We start from the raw sequence: 21,387 nt of genomic DNA, 5'->3' as shown, positions 1-21,387 counted from the left end.
CTTCCTGACACTTAAATCGATACTCGATGTTAACAAATTTCTCTTCTTCAGAAACGCTTTTCTTGCCATTGGCAGTCTACATTTTATATCCTCTATACTTCGACCATCATCAGTTATTTTACTCCCTAAATAGCAAAACTCTTTACTACTTTAAGTGTTTCATTTCCTAATCTAATTCCCTCAGCATCACCTGATTTAATTTGACTACATTTCATTATCCTCGTTTTGCTTTTGTTGATGTTCATCTTATATCCTCCTTTCAAGACACTGTCCATTCCGTTCAACTGCTCTTCCAAGTCCTTTGCTGTCTCTGACAGAATTACAATGTCATCGGCGAACCTCAAAGTTTTTACTTCTTCTCCATGAATTTTAATACCTACTCCGAATTTTTCTTTTGTTTCCTTTACTGCTTGCTCAATATACAGATTGAATAACATCGGGGAGAGGCTACAACCCTGTCTCACTCCTTTCCCAACCACTGCTTCCCTTTCATGCCCCTCGACTCTTATAACTGCCATCTGGTTTCTGTACAAATTGTAAATAGCCTTTCGCTCCCTGTATTTTACCCCTGCCTTCAGAATTTGAAAGAGAGTATTCCAGTTAACATTGTCAAAAGCTTTCTCTAAGTCTACAAATGCTAGAAACGTAGGTTTGCCTTTTCTTAATCTTTCTTCTAAGATAAGTCGTAAGGTTAGTATTGCCTCATGTGTTCCAACATTTCTACGGAATCCAAACTGATCTTTCCCGAGGTCCACTTCTACCGGTTTTTCCATTCGTCTGTAAAGAATTCGCGTTAGTATTTTGCAGCTGTGACTTATTAAACTGATAGTTCGGTAATTTTCACATCTGTCAACACCTGCTTTCTTTAGGATTGGAATTATTATATTCTTCTTGAAGTCTGAGGGTATTTCGCCTGTCTCATACATCTTGCTCACCAGATGGTAGAGTTTTGTCATGACTGGCTCTCCCAAGGCCATCAGTAGTTCTAATGGAATGTTGTCTACTCCTGGGGCCTTGTTTTGACTCAGGTCTTTCAGTGCTCTGTCAAACTCTTCACACAGTATCTTATCTCCCATTTTGTCTTCATCTACATCATCTTCCATTTCCATAATATTGTCCTCAAGTACATCGCCCTTGTATAAACCCTCTATATACTCCTTCCACCTTTCTGCTTTCCCCTCTTTGCTTAGAACTGGGTTTCCATCTGAGCTCTTGATATTCATACAAGTGGTTCTCTTTTCTCCAAAGGTCTGTTTAATTTTCCTGTAGGCAGTATCTATCTTACCCCTAGTGAGACAAGCCTCTACATCTTTACATTTGTCCTCTAGCCATCCCTGCTTAGCCATTTTGCACTTCCTGTCGATCTCATTTTTGAGACGTTTGTATTCCTTTTTGCCTGTTTCATTTACTGCATTTTTATATTTTCTCCTTTCATCAATTAAATTCAATATTTCTTCTGTTACCCAAGGATTTCTATTAGCCCTCGTCTTTTTACCTACTTGATCGTCTGCTGCCTTCACTACTTCATCCCTCAGAGCTACCCATTCTTCTTCTACTGTATTTCTTTCCCCCATTCCTGTCAATTGCTCCCTTATGCTCTCTCTGAAACTCTCTACAACCTCTGGTTCTTTCAGTTTATCCAGGTCCCATCTCCTTAAATTCCCACCTTTTTGCAGTTTCTTCAGTTTCAATCTGCAGTTCATAACCAATAGATTTTGGTCAGAATCCACATCTGCCCCTGGAAATGTCTTACAATTTAAAACCTGGTTCCTAAATCTCTGTCTTACCATTATATAATCTATCTGATACCTTTTAGTATCTCCAGGATTCTTCCAGGTATACAACTTTCTTTTATGATTCTTGAACCAAGTGTTAGCTATGATTAAGTTATGCTCTGTGCAAAATTCTACAAGGCGGCTTCCTCTTTCATTTCTTCCCCCCAATCCATATTCACCTACTATGTTTCCTTCTCTCCCTTTTCCTACTGACGAATTCCAGTCACCCATGACTATTAAATTTTCGTCTCCCTTCACTACCTGAATAATTTCTTTTATCTCGTCATATATTTCATCAATTTCTTCATCATCTGCAGAGTTAGTTGGCATATAAACTTGTACTACTGTAGTAGGCATGGGCTTTGTGTCTATCTTGGCCACAATAATGCGTTCACTATGCTGTTTGTAGTAGCTAACCTGCACTCCTATTGTTTTATTCATTATTAAACCTACTCCTGCATTACCCCTATTTGATTTTGTATTTATAACCCTGTAATCACCTGACCAAAAGTCTTGTTCCTCCTGGCACCTAACTTCACTAATTCCCACTATATCTAACTTTAACCTATCCATTTCCCTTTTTAAATTTTCTAACCTACCTGCCCGATTAAGGGATCTGACATTCCATGCTCCGATCCGTAAAACGCCAGTTTTATTTCTCCTGATAACGACGTCCTCTTGAGTAGTCCCCACCCGGAGATCCGAATGGGGGACTATTTTACCTCCAGAATATTTTACCCAAGAGGACGCCATCATCATTTAATCATACAGTAAAGCTGCATGTCCTCGGGAAAAATTACAGCTGTAGTTTCCCCTTGCTTTCATCCGTTTGCAGTACCAGCACAGTAAGGCCGTTTTGGTTAATGTTACAAGGCCAGATCAGTCAATCATCCAGACTGTTGCCCCTGCAACTACTGAAAAGGCTGCTGCCCCTCTTCAGGAACCACGTTTGTCTGGCCTCTCAACAGATACCCCTCCGTTGTGGTTGCACCTACGGTACAGCCATCTGTATCGCTGATGCACGCAAGCCTCCCCACCAACGGCAAGGTCCATGGTTCATGGGTGGGGGGGGGGGGGGGGGAGGAGACATCCCATATTACTCAAAAATATTTGGGCAGTGCAGTAAGCTAAAGCAGGTTCACCAGGAACAGTTTCAATCCAGTCTTTTAGATTTTGGTGACTCTTTCAAATATCTTGAAAAAACATATTGAAATTAGCCATTGCAGCGCTATTAATCTGTAATTGAGGAACAAAATACTTACATCACATTAACTCTTTCTCTCTCTCTCTCATGTGAGTGCCAGCTGAAATACAGTGCTTCTATTCATTACTGTGTTTACAACTCATGACCTTGAACCCCACCATTAACACAGAACAATAATGATCTTTTAACATCAACAATTTAAACAAACTTTTCCAAAAACATAAATATTTAATTTGAAGCAGACAACACACTAGGGGATAATGAACTCCAGGTTGACAAACAGAAAAATATGTAAAATAAGTCCAAATAAGAGACTCAACTGTGCATGTCATGAATGCGGATACAGCTAGTTTCACGTTTGTATACAGTACCCTGCTTCATCAGTTTCACATTACATGAAATGCATTATGTATTTTCATACTGATTTCAGATCTGATGTTGAAAACACGTTTGCAAAAGTTGTCTGTGAGAATGCCTTGCAAACACATAGTAAATGCCACATTAAAAATGCCATATATTTTAACTCACCTTTGTTATAACAATCCAAATGTGAAAGCATTTCATCACTCGAGCATATTAACTCTAAGAAACACCAATATTTACTTGTTACACTTCAAACAATATTGCAGTGCAAGTCTCCATTAAACATAGTATCAATTGACACCATCAAGAACTTACTTTTTCTCAGAAAGTGGGCACTGATGTGAAAGGGTTTGATGTGCTTGATGCACAATATGTTGATCTCCCTATGTGGCGGTCAGGTGTGGTTGATTGAAACCCTGATGACAAGTATGCCTGCGCTCACGTTCCTATGTAGTCCAGCATTTGATTGCTGTCATATCTGAATGTACCGCAAAACTGGATATCACACAATTCGACCAGCCAGCCACACAGAGACCAATAATGAGGCCCCTTTCAAACTGTCAGGTGCTAGTAACACTGTCTGACACGAACGCGTGGTATGTCGGTGTCCTTCACGGTGATCACTCAACATCTGACACTGTCACGCCCCTTATATACACTACCAGGACTGGTAACAACACTAGACATAACTATTATACTTTTGGTTGCTGTTTTTATTTTAATATTTTTCTGTGGAAGTCCTCTCACTGCACTTCTAATGCTATTGCTAAATTTAGTTTTATTCTTTCTCACTGATTATTTTCCTCAGTATCAGATGTGTATAGCTTGAATACTTAGGCGTAGCCTAATGTTTGTAAGAAAATGATGTGAAAATGTAGGATGTAACAGGATTGCTCTCTTTAAACAGCTTCCCAATGCTGCACTTGTCCAGAAAATAGTCATGTCCAATCATTGGGCTGGAAAAGATATGGAATGCACTCATACTATGATTACTGATTTTGTTCATAATTTACATTTTGTTTTATAAGAAAATTTGGTTTCAAAATATTGACCTTTCCCTCTCCCCTAGCTATGTGGCAAACCCTGAGTAGCTGAATTGGTGGTAACATAGGGCTAGAAACATGTTTCAGCATGTTTTTTTGATCCAAAAGAAGGAATTTGTCTGGAATCTAAACAATTTATTATATTTTTTATACACCTGTTTGCTATTCAGTGCTTCTTGTATTCGGTGAGAAGTTGACCTCTCTCTGTACACACATTATGAAACAGAAGGCTGCTGGAAGACAGTAACAGGTGGCACTACTTTCCTATTAAATATTCTTTAGGCAGAAACTAAAATCATTTAACCATTATAATGGAAAGTTCAGAAAATAAAGCTATGTGGTTTTTAAACCCTCAGTATGAAGTCTTAATTTCTCTTGTTATCTTATTCTGACAAACTTAAAATCCTGAGTATACTCAGGCAATTTAGAACAAGTCTTTAAAAAAATAAAAACCTCACTTACATCTGTTTCAGCACCGATAGTTAAGAGATCAGCCATTAGAGAGCTTTCAGTACTACATTTGGAGGCTGGCTATTGTGTTTTGTTTGAAGTGGTTACCACTTTGTGCAGCTTTGGATACTAGACAACAAAATATGTGCTTTCAGCCTCTGTCCTATATTGTTGTTTAAGGGAGTGCTTCTGAAAATGGATAGCTATAGTGAAACAAGAGTTTGAAACTGAATTTAGCAGCTCAGAAAGTGAAGAAGAACGTGATGTTACTTCACTGGAGACTGAAAGTGAGGACAGTTTGTCAGATTGAAAAATTCCTGCCATTAGGACAAGATAAATATGCCTACTGTGCTCCAGTCAGCTCCTCCACCATTCTTGTTCACAGGAAACCATTGTGAAATACATGGTTTACTTCATATTTACAGAGAGACTAAAAAATTACTAAGTTTCAGGATACTTTAATGTTTACTTCACAAGTATCCTTGGGATTTTTTTAATGGTGATCTTCAACAATTTGAAAAAATAAATAAATAATAAATTTTATAATAAAATGTATATATTTTCAAATTCTTAGGGCACATCATAAGAGACCAGATTACCTGTTATCTCACATTTTAAACTGTCTCTCAAAATTAATGGGTATAGTATTTTTTATAAGAGATAATATTCATAATGGTATTATACAATGACAAATCTCCACACATTTTCTAGACAAGAGACAACGACTACCGTTAAAAGTACTAGTGATGACAAGCAGTCTCATGTAAATGGTAGGATATACATTTTAAATTAGACATGAAGATACACCTACTCACAAGAGTGAGTGTTATATCTAAAAAATCCAACAGTGTTGCTGTAGTCATTGCAAATATTATACATCAGAACCTTCAGACAAAAACAATAATTTTAACAGGAAAAGGTTATTATGTAATAATATTCAAGACATAAATTAAGATTGCATTTAAAAATATAATTAGAGAGAGTTGATATGGTTGTCTTCTATCATCTACATACAGATTATCCTAGTTTCCTGATGTTATATGTACAAGTATATGTTTTTGGAGGAGCAAGTTCTTTTTAACATCTATGAATTAATAAAAATGAGGCAGCAAATCAGGTGCAACCATACCACAGCAAGCAGTTATTAAGAAAATAAAAGTTACACATTGAATATGACATCTTTCATTATGTCTCATTCAAATCTAAAATTACTCTGGAAGACATTTACATAAATTATGAACAATAATGAACACTAGTAATAATTTAACCAAATATTTTGAATTGGTACTACTTAAAACTGATGTTGAAATTTATACATCTGCCTAGTTTCAATCTGATATTTTGTATGGGCTGCAGAAAATAATATGACCATATCATGAATGTCTGGCCTGAAAGGATTTCATTTTACTGTTGTACTGGCTCTGTTTATAAATATTAGCAGTTTGTTATTACCACATTCAGTTATGAATACATGTGGATTTATTATTTGTCTGGAAACACGAAATGGATAACTGACAACAAGTGGTTTTGTAGTGATACATGCACTCTTTAACCATTCGAGAATGTTGAACATTTAATACCTGATCCTTTGCTTAAGTTTCTTTAATGCTAACTGCCTTTAAGTATTTTACAGCCCAATAAAGAGTAGCAAGTTTGTACTTATGCTCAGTTTCATTATATAAGACAGTTAAATATGTACACATCATTTCAAATGATCATTTGTCATTTGAGAAAATTTTAAATGACTAGAACAATGTTAGAGAGCAACACGTTGACTTTGTTTTAACCTCTATGCACATGAATTCAATGGACATACAAAAAAGGGATTATTTACATAAAAAATGACCTCTAAAATACTGTTGTTAATCCTAAGAACCACTAAAGAGAAAAACACAATATAATGATAGATAACAATAGTAACTGTAATTTATATCTCAAAGCTGATAAAACATTCTGTGACTAGGATAAATATTCTGAAAGACTTGAAACTCTTTCTTAATACACTTGTGCAAAAACTTCACATGAACATGTGAAACTGAACATGTAGGTAGGGCTTCTGATACTATGTAGTACAAATGATGACCTATAACACTAACATATTTCGATGAACTCAGGTTCAGTTAAATACTGTATTTCTGCTATGTTTTTAAGACTCACATCAAGACTTTAAGCTGAATTCAGGGAATACACAAATTATGACTTAGTACATTGCTGTTTAATATGAAAGACAAAAGTTTTCCTAGAAAGAAGGGAAAGAAATTTACACATGTTGCCACAAGCCCAGCTAAAGATTTGTACATTCCAATAGATATACTTTTCCTCTATCTAGCTTCCTTTTGTAATACATACCATTTACAGTAAGCATGTAACATAATATTAAGAATAAAACAATATCTGGAATCTATTAACAATTAATACACTTTCAAAACTGCAAAAAGCTAAAGAATTGATATTTGTTGTAGACATGTAATGTTTGCAATTCAAGAGAAGTTTAATCTTTCTATTTAAGATTACAATAATGAGTGTTTTCTTTCCCAGCCATCAAACTGAAGATTATTGGAAATGAATTCCAAAAATGCTGTCACACACTTTAACATTATTTTAAAAGCTGCCTCCTGGCACCTGTACCTGTATGTTGAATTTCACTTGCGTGACTGGAGATGAAAAATGCCAAATAATCAAGGATTTTTTATGAATCAGTTCACTGAAAAGAAGTGCTACCCAGCTGACTCATGGTTTTGGCTGCATTACATTGAATGCAAAACTTTCTACAATATGCAACATGATAACAAGGGAGATGAATCACTGAGATTACAGCCTGACTATAACTCCAATGACTAGTGAGGATGCTCCATCCAGGTAGAGCTAACACAGTTTCTTTGTAGGTAAACATTATACACTTATGATAACTTACATGTTATGACAGTGGCCATCATGCGCAACCGAGAAACAAGTTCCTATATCAAAAGTTAACAAGTCTATATACATGCTGTGATTACACACAAAATTATTTATAAAGGCTTCTCAAATTTTGAGAGAGTCCTCTCCTCTTCAAAAATTATTTGAACCCAGATCTCTTTTTCAATAAATTAGATAACTTTCCCAAATCAGTAGAGAATAGTCATGCTCTATACTTCTTCATTTTGCTATCAGTGAACACTTATATGCACTATTTTCCATTCTCCTTCTGCTTGTAGACAAAAAATTTGTCAGTCACTATCCATATTTGGATTTAGCCTTCTCTCCTACCATAAATCAGTGCCACCTTATTCACACTATCCACACCACACACTCAAAGCTCTCAGAGTAATTCTAAAGTTATCTGCATATTCACAAGTAGGCAACATTAAAATGTTTCATTGTCACAATTGACTATAAAACTCTATAAGTCAAGGATTACATTGTCTTTACAAATCTTAAATGTTTAATTTTCAGTGATGTATTTATAAAAAAGGACATGGACCAATAAGCGTACTTTTTATCACAATAAAATAGATTTTCTTCAATGCTTATGATTGTATAAACCACAGAGTCCGATCAACATTGTAGATTGGCTGCCAACCTGATTGTTTCAGACTTCAGTTGCCTTTCTGTCCTGTAAATATCCCATTACACAATGTGGACATGCAAGAGGTGGTGTTGTGCCCTCATAAAGTTCCTGTAAAACACGTGATGTAGCTGGACATTCTGGAACATGTGTTACTGTTTGAGGACATTGATGCCCACAGGTGAAAGCACGCAACTGTTCTCCGTTCACTACCGACTGAAAAAGAAAACTGTTTATTAGACTGTAATTGATTTTCTGTTCAGTGTGAACTAGAATGACACACACTGTGAAGAGGGATAGAGATAGATACATAGATAGATAGATAGATAGATAGATAGAGAGAGAGAGAGAGAGAGAGAGAGAGAGAGAGAGAGAGAGAGAGAGAGAGAGAGAGGGGGGGGGGAGGGGGGGATTTTCTCATACAAGACTACAATACATGAGAGAGGGGGGGGGGGGAGAGAGGGGGGGATTTTCTCATACAAGACTGCAATACATGAGAAAGTGTTAAAGATGAGTGCCCTATCAACGGGGAAAACATTATCATGAAGTTTAGTGGTGGTGCAATAATGCAGAAAATAGCTACTTGAGATCTTATTCAAAAAAATCATTTCAGTGTTCACTCATGGCTACCTTAAGTTAGGCTTGTGGCTAGTTTCACATACAAAACTAATTAACATCACAAAAGGAGTTAAACTGCAAGGTGACTGTAGGCTTCGTAGCACAACTTGAGCTCCCATTTCACCTGCTGGGTAACTTCAACAAACACACAACATGCTACGGACCGAATTGTTGAACTGCCCCAGGAATAGAATTTTTGATAGTCTAATGATGTCTCAACTGTTATAACTTCGCAACAGTGGTGAGAACATCCATTCCAGCAGTGCTTCAGGGTCACCCCCGTCCCTAGATCTCTTACTCTGCTCTCCGGCCCTCACAGGTTCTGCTCACTGGAAATTGCTGATGATTTTCATTCTAGTGACCACTTTCCAGTCTCGGTTCATTCACCAGACATTGCAGGACATATCACAAGCATAATTCACAAGCCACTGACTAATTCACCCCATAACCCTTAGGGAGCGCATCCCATGGTAAAGCCAATTCAAGTGCACAGCAGTGTATTGGTTAAAATGTCAAACAGCTGTAGAGAACCTCATGGACCTTGTTGGTCATGAGGCCAGAGTTTGACAAATGAATAAAGGAAGCAACAAGTGATAAGTTCTGGACTCAACTGACTATTTCACTAACTCTACACAAATTTGGGAGGCTAAGAGGATTTCTAAAAAATACAGTAGGAAGAGCATTTCCACTAAAACAGTAGCTACTGCCTTCTTGGATTCAGTGCTCCACTACTACCTTAAAACCAAGAGGAGGGTAGTTTGGACTTAAGATACAACACTGAATCACACATCTACAGCTAGGAAAGACACTTTCTTCTTTTACATACTAGCAAATTTCTACTTCAGTCTATTAGCTGATATCACACAGATCTACTTCCATAGTTTGGTAGTAACTAGGTTTCATCATATTTGAAGTGAACACTTCAACTAAACAGCATTATTCACAAACTGATCTAACAAGGGGACCACCAGACCTGTCAATCATGAATTTTGATGAATCTTAGGTGCGCTGTAGTGGGACTTCTCCTGAGTACATAGTAAGTGCTTTTTCATGCGATGGCCCTAATTTCTGAGAAAATCAGTGTTGAAGTTTCATGTGTACCTGCTAAGTTTTGAGCACGCAAATGCAGTGCAGGGGCTAAGATACATGCTACCACGCAAGTAACATGGTTTCAAAACCTACCAATGTACCTTTTTTTTCAGTTTCATCATACAGAAGATCATGAAATAGTATATGACAAGCAAAATTATTCAAAAATAGTCATTTTTGCCAATCTGACTCCTTCCACAGCTGCCAATACTTCATCCATTGTTGGGAACTCATTGGAGTTGTCCAATTGTTTGGAATTTTAACTACGAATTGAAAATGGAATATTCATATGAAGAAACTGTGCTGTAATGATTGATTTATTAATTAAATTACTACAGTGAAAAATGAGTATTTTTGAATAATTTTACCTGTGTGACATATACTATTTAATAACAATCTGTATGATGGAAGAAAAATCACATGTGAACAGTAGATGTGGAGAGTTTGAACCTGCACGTTCGTGTGGTAGCTGTGAACCTTGGCCCCTGCACTATGTTCTCTCGGCTGAAACATTTTATTTAATGTTACAGATATAGGAGCTACGGATAAAACTTCAAGATCAATTTTCTCAGAAACTAGGGGCTGTTGCACGAAAAGCCACTAGTCACATAATCACGAAAGGACCCTCTACAACATAGCTAGGACTCGTCAGAATAAGTGATTAATAGGTCTGACGGTCCCCTTGTAAGTATTAGGAGACTCTGGCTGCCCAAGGTTTTCCCCAAGGACTTCATAAACTACTGCCTGCCAAATGAATCTCAGGTATTTGATGCAAACTTTGTCAATTTTTGTCGTGTGGGAAAAAGGCCGTGGTTCGGAGACTTTAAAAGACACGGCTGCTCTGGACGACAAGTTAATAAAGCTACACATTCTCTTCAGTAATAAGCTGTGTCATGGTATCAGGAACAAGATCGATAGTTTAACTACCGAACTACGGAAGTAGATCTGTGATATCAGCTAACAGACAGAAGGAGAAATTTGCTTATGTTTAAAAGAAGAGAGTGACTTTCTGATCTGCAGATGTGTGTAACACTGTCATTAAAAGGTCTGACAGAGTTCTATCTACGAATGAAACAGCTACGCTTGCCAAAGGAGAAAATTATGTGACTGCTCTTCTCAGAACAGAATATATTGTTGCTAATAACAAAACAAATCCATTTTTTATCTAAAACAGCTGAAGATGAAATACTCATGACATCAGCCAGGATACTGCCTAGGAGCAAACCACCTAACAGTAATTCAACAAAAGGTGAGATGAGAGCTCTCCGAGATTTAAAAGCCGATAAAGACATTATTCTTCTTCCAGCAGATGACAATGCTGCAGTGGCAGTGAGGGAAGAAGACTCAGGTCTTCTTATAACCAGGAGAACTCAACAGATATCCCACACATTTTGTTATTAGCAACTTATTAAAGCCTCTTCAATTTCATTAGTTGTGTTTCATCAAATCAAAAGTGTTGCCATCAAAACTGTATGATTTACAAAATACCCACAAATCTGGCATTCCATTAACTTTACTGTTTGCTATATCGAGTTGAGGGAACGGACAAACCCTTGGCAACCTTCCTACTGGATAAAACTGACACTTAAATTGTATATTCTGGTCACAGTGCCAATTAGTCCACTCTACAATGTGCTGGTGCAGCTCTGTGGTCTCAGGAAGCAGTCTGATGATGTCACGAGCTGACTGTTGTTTGGATACAGGTTGTTGTGCTGAACTTTTTCAACTTTGGAACTACTGAGTCGTTAAAGGTTCAGATGATGTCTCCAACATCAGGTGAAGAAACATTAGGCACGGAAACATGCACTGGATCACAGCCTGATGCCCATATAACAAAAATAAGCAAGGATGCAAATGCTAGCCCTGAGCCTACATCTTATGTTTTGATGTGGAGTTACACACGATCTTGCGGGCACTGGAGCTGGGGTGATGTGCTTGTGCTGAGAAATGCCTCATCTACTCCATCTCCTCAAGTACCTTTCAATCTATATGTACCCTCAGATAAAATAATCAAGAGAAATTACACACGAAAAAAGTGACAAATCGTACAAGAGGAAGGAAGAGATAAACGAAGGTAGAACTTTAATGGGAAAAAGGACAAAAAACTTAGCAAGAGCAGGTATTTTTCACTGATAAAAACAAATACAATATTTTGCAATCGAGTAACTCTGATAAGGACTATGTAAAAGACAGAACTTCCAAAAATCAATATGGAATGGTCATTTTGGGAAAAGAAAGACAACAAACAGAGTTCATTGAGTGTGCTCTTCTTAATAACAGTAACAGCAGAAAACTATCTAGCATATTTCAAGAAATAGAGCAAGACACATCACTGGCTAATGTGGTGAAACCTAGAGTGTAACAACATGTTTCAGAAGCTAACATTCAAACAATAATAATGCAAGAAAGTTACTTTATCATTTGTAGAATGGGCTTAAAAATGTTGCAAAAAATAAAATACCACAGCACTACTGAATTTTCTTGAAGATAATAAATCAAGAAATACTCTCGTATTGTTACACTCCATCCTGGATTTTCCATTGTTTGATTACTACAATATGTTCTAAACAGAATCAATAGCAAAATGGCGGCCAAGTTGAAAGTTTATAATGTGCCTTCACAAAAAAACGTAAACTTCGGTAGTAAAAGGAAAACGTGTGAAAGTTGTAAGAATGAAATACTGAAGCTGAACAAACAGATGTCCAGTCTACAGTTTACAATCGACACTCAAAAGGTGGAACTAAGTAAACTACAATCTGAAAAACGTGAGACATTAATGAAGAAAGAAGACTCGGTCTCGGGAAAATGGAAGAGAATAACTGAAGGAAGTTGTACTCAGAAGGTAAAATATCTGAAACACAGTGAAAATTTAGTGCAAAAAAACTCTTTCGAAGTGATTTCTGCCGTGGATTCAGTGAACACGTTGGAAAGGGTTGAAAAGTTGAAAAACAAAGTAGGCAAACCGTTGCTCATTGTAAGTAGGTCAAACAGTGAAAATGCTGCGTCAGGAGATATTCTAAAAACTCTGGAAATAAGTGCGCACACCTACACCACCATAGACTTCAGTGCAACAAAGGAAACTAAGTTAAAAAACGTATCTCCAGTGAAACTGCAAACTGAAGAACATTTAGAATATGTGCGGCAAAAAAACAACACTAGTCAGGTGAGAAGAAGAACCTTAAATCCTCCAGTTACAAAAAGTGTGAAACACAAGACAATCTGTGTGTTAGGTGATAGTCACGACCGTGAAATTTCTGCAATGTTGATGAGAACATGTAGTTTCAAGGCATCTGGTTTCATAAAGTGAGGGGCTCTATTGACTGTAACAACGGACCTAACAACATCAGCTGACATAGCTAGTTTGAATAAAGATGATTTCACAGTGTTAATAGGAGGATCAAATGACGTCTATAGAAACAAGACACATAAGGTCATTACAGAAATGAGGAAATGTTTAAATAATTTAACACACACTAATGTACTCATTCTCAACATCCTGCATCATCATGATTTACCACCCTGGTCGTGTGTGAACCGCGAAATTAATGTTGCAAATGAGTGTATCACTGAAATATGCACTAGCTTTAAGAATGTCGATATTGTAGATATAAACAGATTGGAGTGAAGGTTCCATACAGTCCATGGACTTCATTTAAATATGCCAGGAAAGAAATTACTAGCCGAAAAAAAATGTACTCGCATTTCGAAAAACAGTGAAGAAAAAAATAAAGTATAAGTGACAAACAAATGGAGATTAAGAAGTGCTTTAGATGAGTTACAAGCTGTGCCATCTGCCAAACGCAAATTACCAAGTGGTTTACACCGATCAGGCAAGAAACAATAAATCAAGTCATCAGCCAAACGAAAATTACGAAATGGTTTAAACCGAAGAGGACAGATGTGGATTAAGCAAAAATTATACAAGTTCCAGAAGTTAACTCACCTGCTGATTGCCACCAGCAAACAGAAGCCACACACAAGATCGATACAGAAAATGTTTTAGGGTAATTGCTGTATTAGAAATGCCATTAGATAAAGAATCAGAAACCGTTTCAACTAAAGTTACTAAATACCCAGATTTTGCTGTACTACACCATAACGTTCAGTCACTCACAAATAAAATTTTCATGTTGGAAGCACTACTCCAGTATGCATTAAACATAGACATAATTTGCATTACTGAACATTGGCTACGAAATGATGAAGTAAAATTAAACTCAATCTCAGGATATAGATTAGCAAGTCATTTTAGCCAAGAGTTTTCCAAACATGGTGGCTCTGCTATCTTTGTGAAAGAACAAATAAAGTTCTGTGATGTCAGTAAAAGTTATATTGACTCAATTGAGAAAGACTTTGAACTTTCCATTACCAAACTGCCAGAGCTTAATTTCATAGTTATTACCATATATAGAGCACCAAGTGGAAACCTGTCAGTCTTCATGAATAAACTAGAGGTTCTGCTGAACAGGATCAGTACACTAAATATGAAGATAGTGCTTTGTGGGGATTTCAATATTGATTTTTCAAAAGACAGCAGCACCAGAGATGCTTTGATAAATATGACCAACACCTTCAATATGATCCCCACAATACACTGCCCAACAAGATTAACAGAATGCACAAATTCCATTACTGACCAAATATTCATCTCAGAAACAACTTACAGATTCACAAGCAGAGTACTGAGCATGGGTTATAGTGATCATGAGGCACAGCTGCTGTGTATATAAATGCCAACAAGTAGTAGCAGTTCCGGAAAAGTAGTTGAAAAAAGAACCTTTTCTGAAGATAACATTAGAATTTTTAATCTCTTACTGGCGAAGTAAAACTGGGAAAGCATCACCACTCAGAACAATGTTGATAGCATGTACACGGGTTTTCTGAGCATCTTTCTTCACTATTTTAATGTAGCATTTCCAAAAGTAGTAAAAACAGTAAAACCTAACAATAATAAGCAATGGGTAACTAAAGGCATAAAAATTTCCAGTGAGAGAAACAGATTTCTGCAGTACTCTTGTAAGAAATATAGAGTAACCCAAGAATACGCAGATTATTCAAAAGCCTACAAAACAATCTATGGTAGAGTAGTCACAGAGGCAAAAATTATGTGGAATGACAATTTGATAAGAAACTCATCTAACAAAATGAGATCCACGTGGAGAGTTATAAAGAAAGAAACTTGTAGTTCAGTGCCAAAGAAAAAGAATGTATCATTAACACTAGAAGGCTCAAACGTCACAGACCCAAATTCAGTTGTGGAAAAATTCAATGAATACTTCACCTCACTAGCTGAAGACCTCATTCAAGTACACTGTCAAGGGCTAGTCCCAAGTTTCTCCAGCAAGTCAGTGATCTCGACTGCGTCTATGTATGTGTATGAAACAAACCCCAATGAAATTACAAGTAAAATTAAATCATTAAGCAATGAAATGTCAAGTGGTCTTGATGAAGTACCTGATTTCATATTAAAAGCATGTGCTCACCACATAGCAAACCCCTTGGCAAAAATTTTCAACCTCTCTTTAAAAACTGGTGTATTTCCAGATATTTTTAAAATAGCAAAAGTTTCACCACTTCTAAAAAAAAGATTCTTCTGAAAAAATATCAAACTACCGACCCGTGTCACAGTAAAGTTCCTTCTCAAAAATTCTAGAAAAACTCTTCTATGACAGGCTTTTAAGTTTCATAAATAAATATGCACCTCTTACAGTACAACAACATGGTTTTAGAAAGTCTAAATCGACACAGACAGCAATATTCGAATTCTTAGACTGCATTTTAAAATCCCTTGATCAACATAAATTAGCTGCAGGTATTTTTCTAGATCTATCAAAAGCCTTTGACGTCCTGGACCATAACATTCTGCTCGAAAAATTAGAAAGACTAGGAGTAAGAGGTGTAGCACATAGCTGGTTGTGTTCATACTTAAAAAACCGCAGGCAGAAAGTATCACTTCAGTATGAATTCAACAAAATGAATAAAACAAGAAACAACTCCTTTCTTTCTAGGGAATTGCCAATAAAATATGATGTACCACAGGGCTCAATCTTAGGTCCACTACACTTCTTGATTTATGTGGACGACTTAGTTGAATATACACTCCCGGAAATTGAAATAAGAACACCGTGAATTCATTGTCCCAGGAAGGGGAAACTTTATTGACACATTCCTGGGGTCAGATACATCACATGATCACACTGACAGAACCACAGGCACATAGACACAGGCAACAGAGCATGCACAATGTCGGCACTAGTACAGTGTATATCCACCTTTCGCAGCAATGCAGGCTGCTATTCTCCCATGGAGACGATCGTAGAGATGCTGGATGTAGTCCTGTGGAACGGCTTGCCATGCCATTTCCACCTGGCGCCTCAGTTGGACCAGCGTTCGTGCTGGACGTGCAGACCGCGTGAGACGACGCTTCATCCAGTCCCAAACATGCTCAATGGGGGACAGATCCGGAGATCTTGCTGGCCAGGGTAGTTGACTTACACCTTCTAGAGCACGTTGGGTGGCACGGGATACATGCGGACGTGCATTGTCCTGTTGGAACAGCAAGTTCCCTTGCCGGTCTAGGAATGGTAGAACGATGGGTTCGATGACGGTTTGGATGTACCGTGCACTATTCAGTGTCCCCTCGACGATCACCAGTGGTGTACGGCCAGTGTAGGAGATCGCTCCCCACACCATGATGCCGGGTGTTGGCCCTGTGTGCCTCGGTCGTATGCAGTCCTGATTGTGGCGCTCACCTGCACGGCGCCAAACACGCATACGACCATCATTGGCACCAAGGCAGAAGCGACTCTCATCGCTGAAGACGACACGTCTCCATTCGTCCCTCCATTCACGCCTGTCGCGATACCACTGGAGGCGGGCTGCACGATGTTGGGGCGTGAGCGGAAGATGGCCTAACGGTGTGCGGGACCGTAGCCCAGCTTCATGGAGACGGTTGCGAATGGTCCTCGCCGATACCCCAGGAGCAACAGTGTCCCTAATTTGCTGGGAAGTGGCGGTGCGGTCCCCTACGGCACTGCGTAGGATCCTACGGTCTTGGCGTGCATCCGTGTGTCGCTGCGGTCCGGTCCCAGGTCGACGGGCACGTGCACCTTCCGCCGACCACTGGCGACAACATCGATGTACTGTGGAGATCTCACGCCCCATGTGTTGAGCAATTCGGCGGTACGTCCACCCGGCCTCCCGCATGCCCACTATACGCCCTCGCTCAAAGTCCGTCAACTGCACATACGGTTCACGTCCACGCTGTCGCGGCATGCTACCAGTGTTAAAGACTGCGATGGAGCTCCGTATGCCACGGCAAACTGGCTGACACTGACGGCGGCGGTGCACAAATGCTGCGCAGCTAGCGCCATTCGACGGCCAACACTGCGGTTCCTGGTGTGTCCGCTGTGCCGTGCGTGTGATCATTGCTTGTACAGCCCTCTCGCAGTGTCCGGAGCAAGTATGGTGGGTCTGACACACCGGTGTCAATGTGTTCTTTTTTCCATTTCCAGGAGTGTATGAGTCCCACAAAAACTATCCTGTTTGCCGATGACTCCAGCATATTGGTCACTGGATCCAGTCTAGAAACTTTGCGATCCACAGCAGAAAGTTCTATGAAAAGACTTTCTGAGTGGCACACAAAAAACAAACTCATTATAAATACTGAAAAAACTGTGTGTGTCGATTTTTATTTAATTCCTCCAACTAATCAAATGTCTATTCAAGCCCAATTAAAAAAATTATCCCCTAGAAAATGTAAGTGTCACAAAATTCTTGGGTCTTTGGTTTCAGCAAGACTTAAAGTGGGACACACATATAAATAACTTGTGTAGAAAACTATCATCTGTGTGCTATGGCCTAAGAATTTTAGAGGCTACAACAAGCAAAACAACAGTACTGCAGACATACTATGCACAGTTCCACTCACTAATCCAATATGGGATCATTTTCTGGGGATACTCAACTCACAGTGTAAAGGTTTTTAGAATGCAAAAAAAGATCTTTAAGAATAATGTGTGGTCTTAAAAAGAATGAGTCCTGTAAATCCCATTTTTATGAGCTTGGTGTTCTAAATGTTCTAAGTTTATTCATTTATGAAACTATCTTGTTCACTAGGGACTACCTCCTGAAAACAGGCAAACTGCGACAGAACAAAAATGTACACAACTATAGTACCAGAGGGGAATCAAATATACATCAAAAATATCACAGAACAACCACCTATCAGAGGAGTATAATTAACATTGGTGTAATACTACACAATAAGATACCAGAGGAAATAAGAAATACTACTCATCCAATATTTAAAGCTAAACTAAAGGCATTTCTAATAAAGCACTGATTCTATTCTGTCAGAGAATTTCTGAATAATTAACAAAATTAATTATAATAGGTACCTAATTTTAATTTGCCTACTATTTTGCAAATATTATGTATTATTGTAACTTATCTTTGACCTGTCCAATATCAATTGTACAATTTGTGCTATATGATAAAACTGGACCAATAAAAAAATCAGATCAAATCAAATCAAGTTGATACTGTGGCCCATAGGCACAACATAATTTATAGTTCATGCATAAATAAAGAACTTTGAAAAACAAATATCAAAGTAAATGAACTGTGTTTGTAATATTAAAACGGTGCTGTAGTGGACATAAGTAATTCACACTGTAACTACACACTAAACACATCATGGATTTGAAGGAAAATAATTAAAGAAAGACCTGAATATGCAACAAATGGTTTGAATACTGCACTGATAAAATCACACAAGAAATCAGAGTAATTCTCCTTTGGTCACTTTGATGAATATAAGATATGGACTATAGTGAGGAAAGTAAAATGAACAAGAAAAAAAATGCAACACTACTGGTGATCTGAATTTCATCTAAATATACATGAAGCTGTAAATATGAAGCACAACTACCAAGATGTGAATGAATCTGATCTAAAAATTTATGACCATAATGTAAAGTCCCTGCATAATAAGATCAATGTAATTAACATCCATCGAACAGATCTCAGTAATATGCATTTATGAGCACTGTCTTAGCCCAGAATTAATTAAATACACAAAAATAACTGAATCCATTTTGTATTTCTGTGATTGTGGAATAATCAGGGTTGGGTAGCGATGTACATAAAAGAAAATGTAGATTTTACTATCCTATCTGGTTTAACTTGAATGAATGTTGAAAAGGACTGTGAGGATGCAGCTATAAAAATTACTAGGTTCCATTTCATAATTGCTGCAGTTTACTGTTTACAATCTGGTATTTTTGCGATTTTCTTAAATAAATTGGATTATTACTAAAGGAAGTATGAAATAGGAGATAATTTTTGGAGACTTCTAATTGATTTTCTTACAAAAAGTAGAAACACAGAGGTCATTTTGAACCATGCTACATACTACAATGTAGAGGCTGAAGTAATTGCTGCTACTCAAATAACAAACACTTGCAAAACAGCTTTAGATCAGTTTCTGGTCAAGATGAGTTTACACAGAACTGCACCAAAAAATTTTTATTGCAGATTTTGGTGACTAACTAGTTCAAATAGTGATCTTGAAAGGAAAAGGCATTATTGGGAACAACATGCCTTTATGAAACACATATATACATAGATGCTGTAGTCAGGATAGCCTGAATTACTTCAACAGGTTACTAATGAAAGAAAACTGACTATATATTTATGGAATCAATGACATAAATGAAAAATTAAACACCTTCAATGATATATTAAAAAATTACCTTCAAATTGCAGTTCCAAGAGAACTGTAACCTTAAGACACAATTCTAGAATAAACAGTTGCATCACAAGGGAAATAGGGTTGTCACTGATGAGAATGCTACATAAAATTTGTACTCCAAAATATTAAGAAAAGTATTAAGGGTGCCAAAAATAATGCATAATATTAAATAATACATTTATGGTTCAACAAACAAAGTGAAGGCCATGTGGAGTGTTATAAAAAGAGAAACTGGTGAAAACAAAGCATCATGTGAAAATATAACACTAAAAAGTGACAAGCCCCCTAGAAGTAGCCATCACATTTAACTACTTTTTCATAGATGTTGCACAGAATATGATAAAATAAAATGTGAATAAGAACACACTATCTAATAAATATAAAATAAACACATGTAGTAATGTGTCAGTGCACATCAGCACCATCACAGAAGGTGAAGAGCAAAGGCAATGAAAGATCTAAAACACCAATGCTATAGGCATTGCTGGTGTCCCTGCAACAATCTTAAAAAAGAGTAATCTAAACATAGTTGAACTACGTACACATTCATGTGACTGCTCACATCTAGCAGGCAGTTTCCTTAATGTACTGACAATATCTAAATAAAATCAATACATAAAAAAGGTGGGAGGGATAATGAAAATAACTACAGGCCCATCACAATTTCCTCCTGCACTTCAAAAATATTAGAAAAAGTTGTGTGTGACAATGTTATGGAATTCCTAAATAAAAACAAAAGCTTATGTAATGAACACAAACTCAGCAGTAAGATCTCAATAATAACTGCTACTTATGCGTTCATTAATTGCATACTAATCTAGACAGACAAGAAAAAGAATGAACATGAGCATTTACTGATTTATTGAAAGGTTTTGACATGATGGATCACAATATTCTCTTATCAAAGCTTGAAACATATAATATTCAAGGTCTACCCAACTGTTGCACAGTACCTTCTTGAGCAGATATAAGCAAGAAGTATAAGGCACACTAATTTCAAGCTTAAAACAGTTTCTAAACACTTGTCAGGTTATAATCTAATTAAATTTGGTGTATCCCAAGGATCAGCAATGGGCCGACTTCTGTTTCTTTTTACGATGATGATCTATGCTTAAATGTGGATGCTCATAAGCAATCATATTTGCAGATGACGCCACAATTATATTATGAGGGGAAAATAAGGAAGATTTACAACAATCAATAAACACTATCACAAAACTAACAAAACTATTTATCAACTGAGCACGGAATAATCACTTTTTAATAAATGGTAAAAAAACTATAACACTGAATTTTCACAATGCTCTGAACAAAGGTAGGTGTGTGTGTGTGTGTGTGTGTGTGTGTGTGTGTGTGTGTGTGTGTGTGTGTAATAACCATATAGAATTCATGAACATATGAACATGAAATTGAGCAAGATGTGCTACCTTCTTTGCTCACTACATTCTTGTTCCCAAATCCTCGTTCTGTACCAAAGTAAGCAATTTTAAATCTTCATGAAGACTATTCTTATTTCTAGTACTTATTTCATGAACAGAAATGTT

General features: G+C 37.3%; 1 protein-coding gene across 1 annotated transcript in view; it reads right to left on the bottom strand.

Annotated features, from left to right (window-relative positions):
- Nucleotides 1-5,412: 5,412 nt before the first annotated feature.
- Nucleotides 5,413-21,387, bottom strand: part of LOC126236303 (uncharacterized) — a 451,155-nt gene continuing 435,180 nt past the window's right edge. Inside the window, exon 30 of the mRNA XM_049945503.1 lies at nt 5,413-8,598. Coding sequence (XP_049801460.1) covers nt 8,407-8,598 — 192 coding nt within the window. The 3' untranslated portion in view covers nt 5,413-8,406. The remainder of the gene's footprint in view (nt 8,599-21,387) is intronic.

The sequence above is a fragment of the Schistocerca nitens genome, chromosome 2 (assembly GCF_023898315.1).
Source record: "Schistocerca nitens isolate TAMUIC-IGC-003100 chromosome 2, iqSchNite1.1, whole genome shotgun sequence".
Taxonomy (NCBI): Eukaryota; Metazoa; Arthropoda; class Insecta; order Orthoptera; family Acrididae; genus Schistocerca; species Schistocerca nitens.
This window is presented reverse-complemented; position numbering and strand designations above follow the sequence as displayed.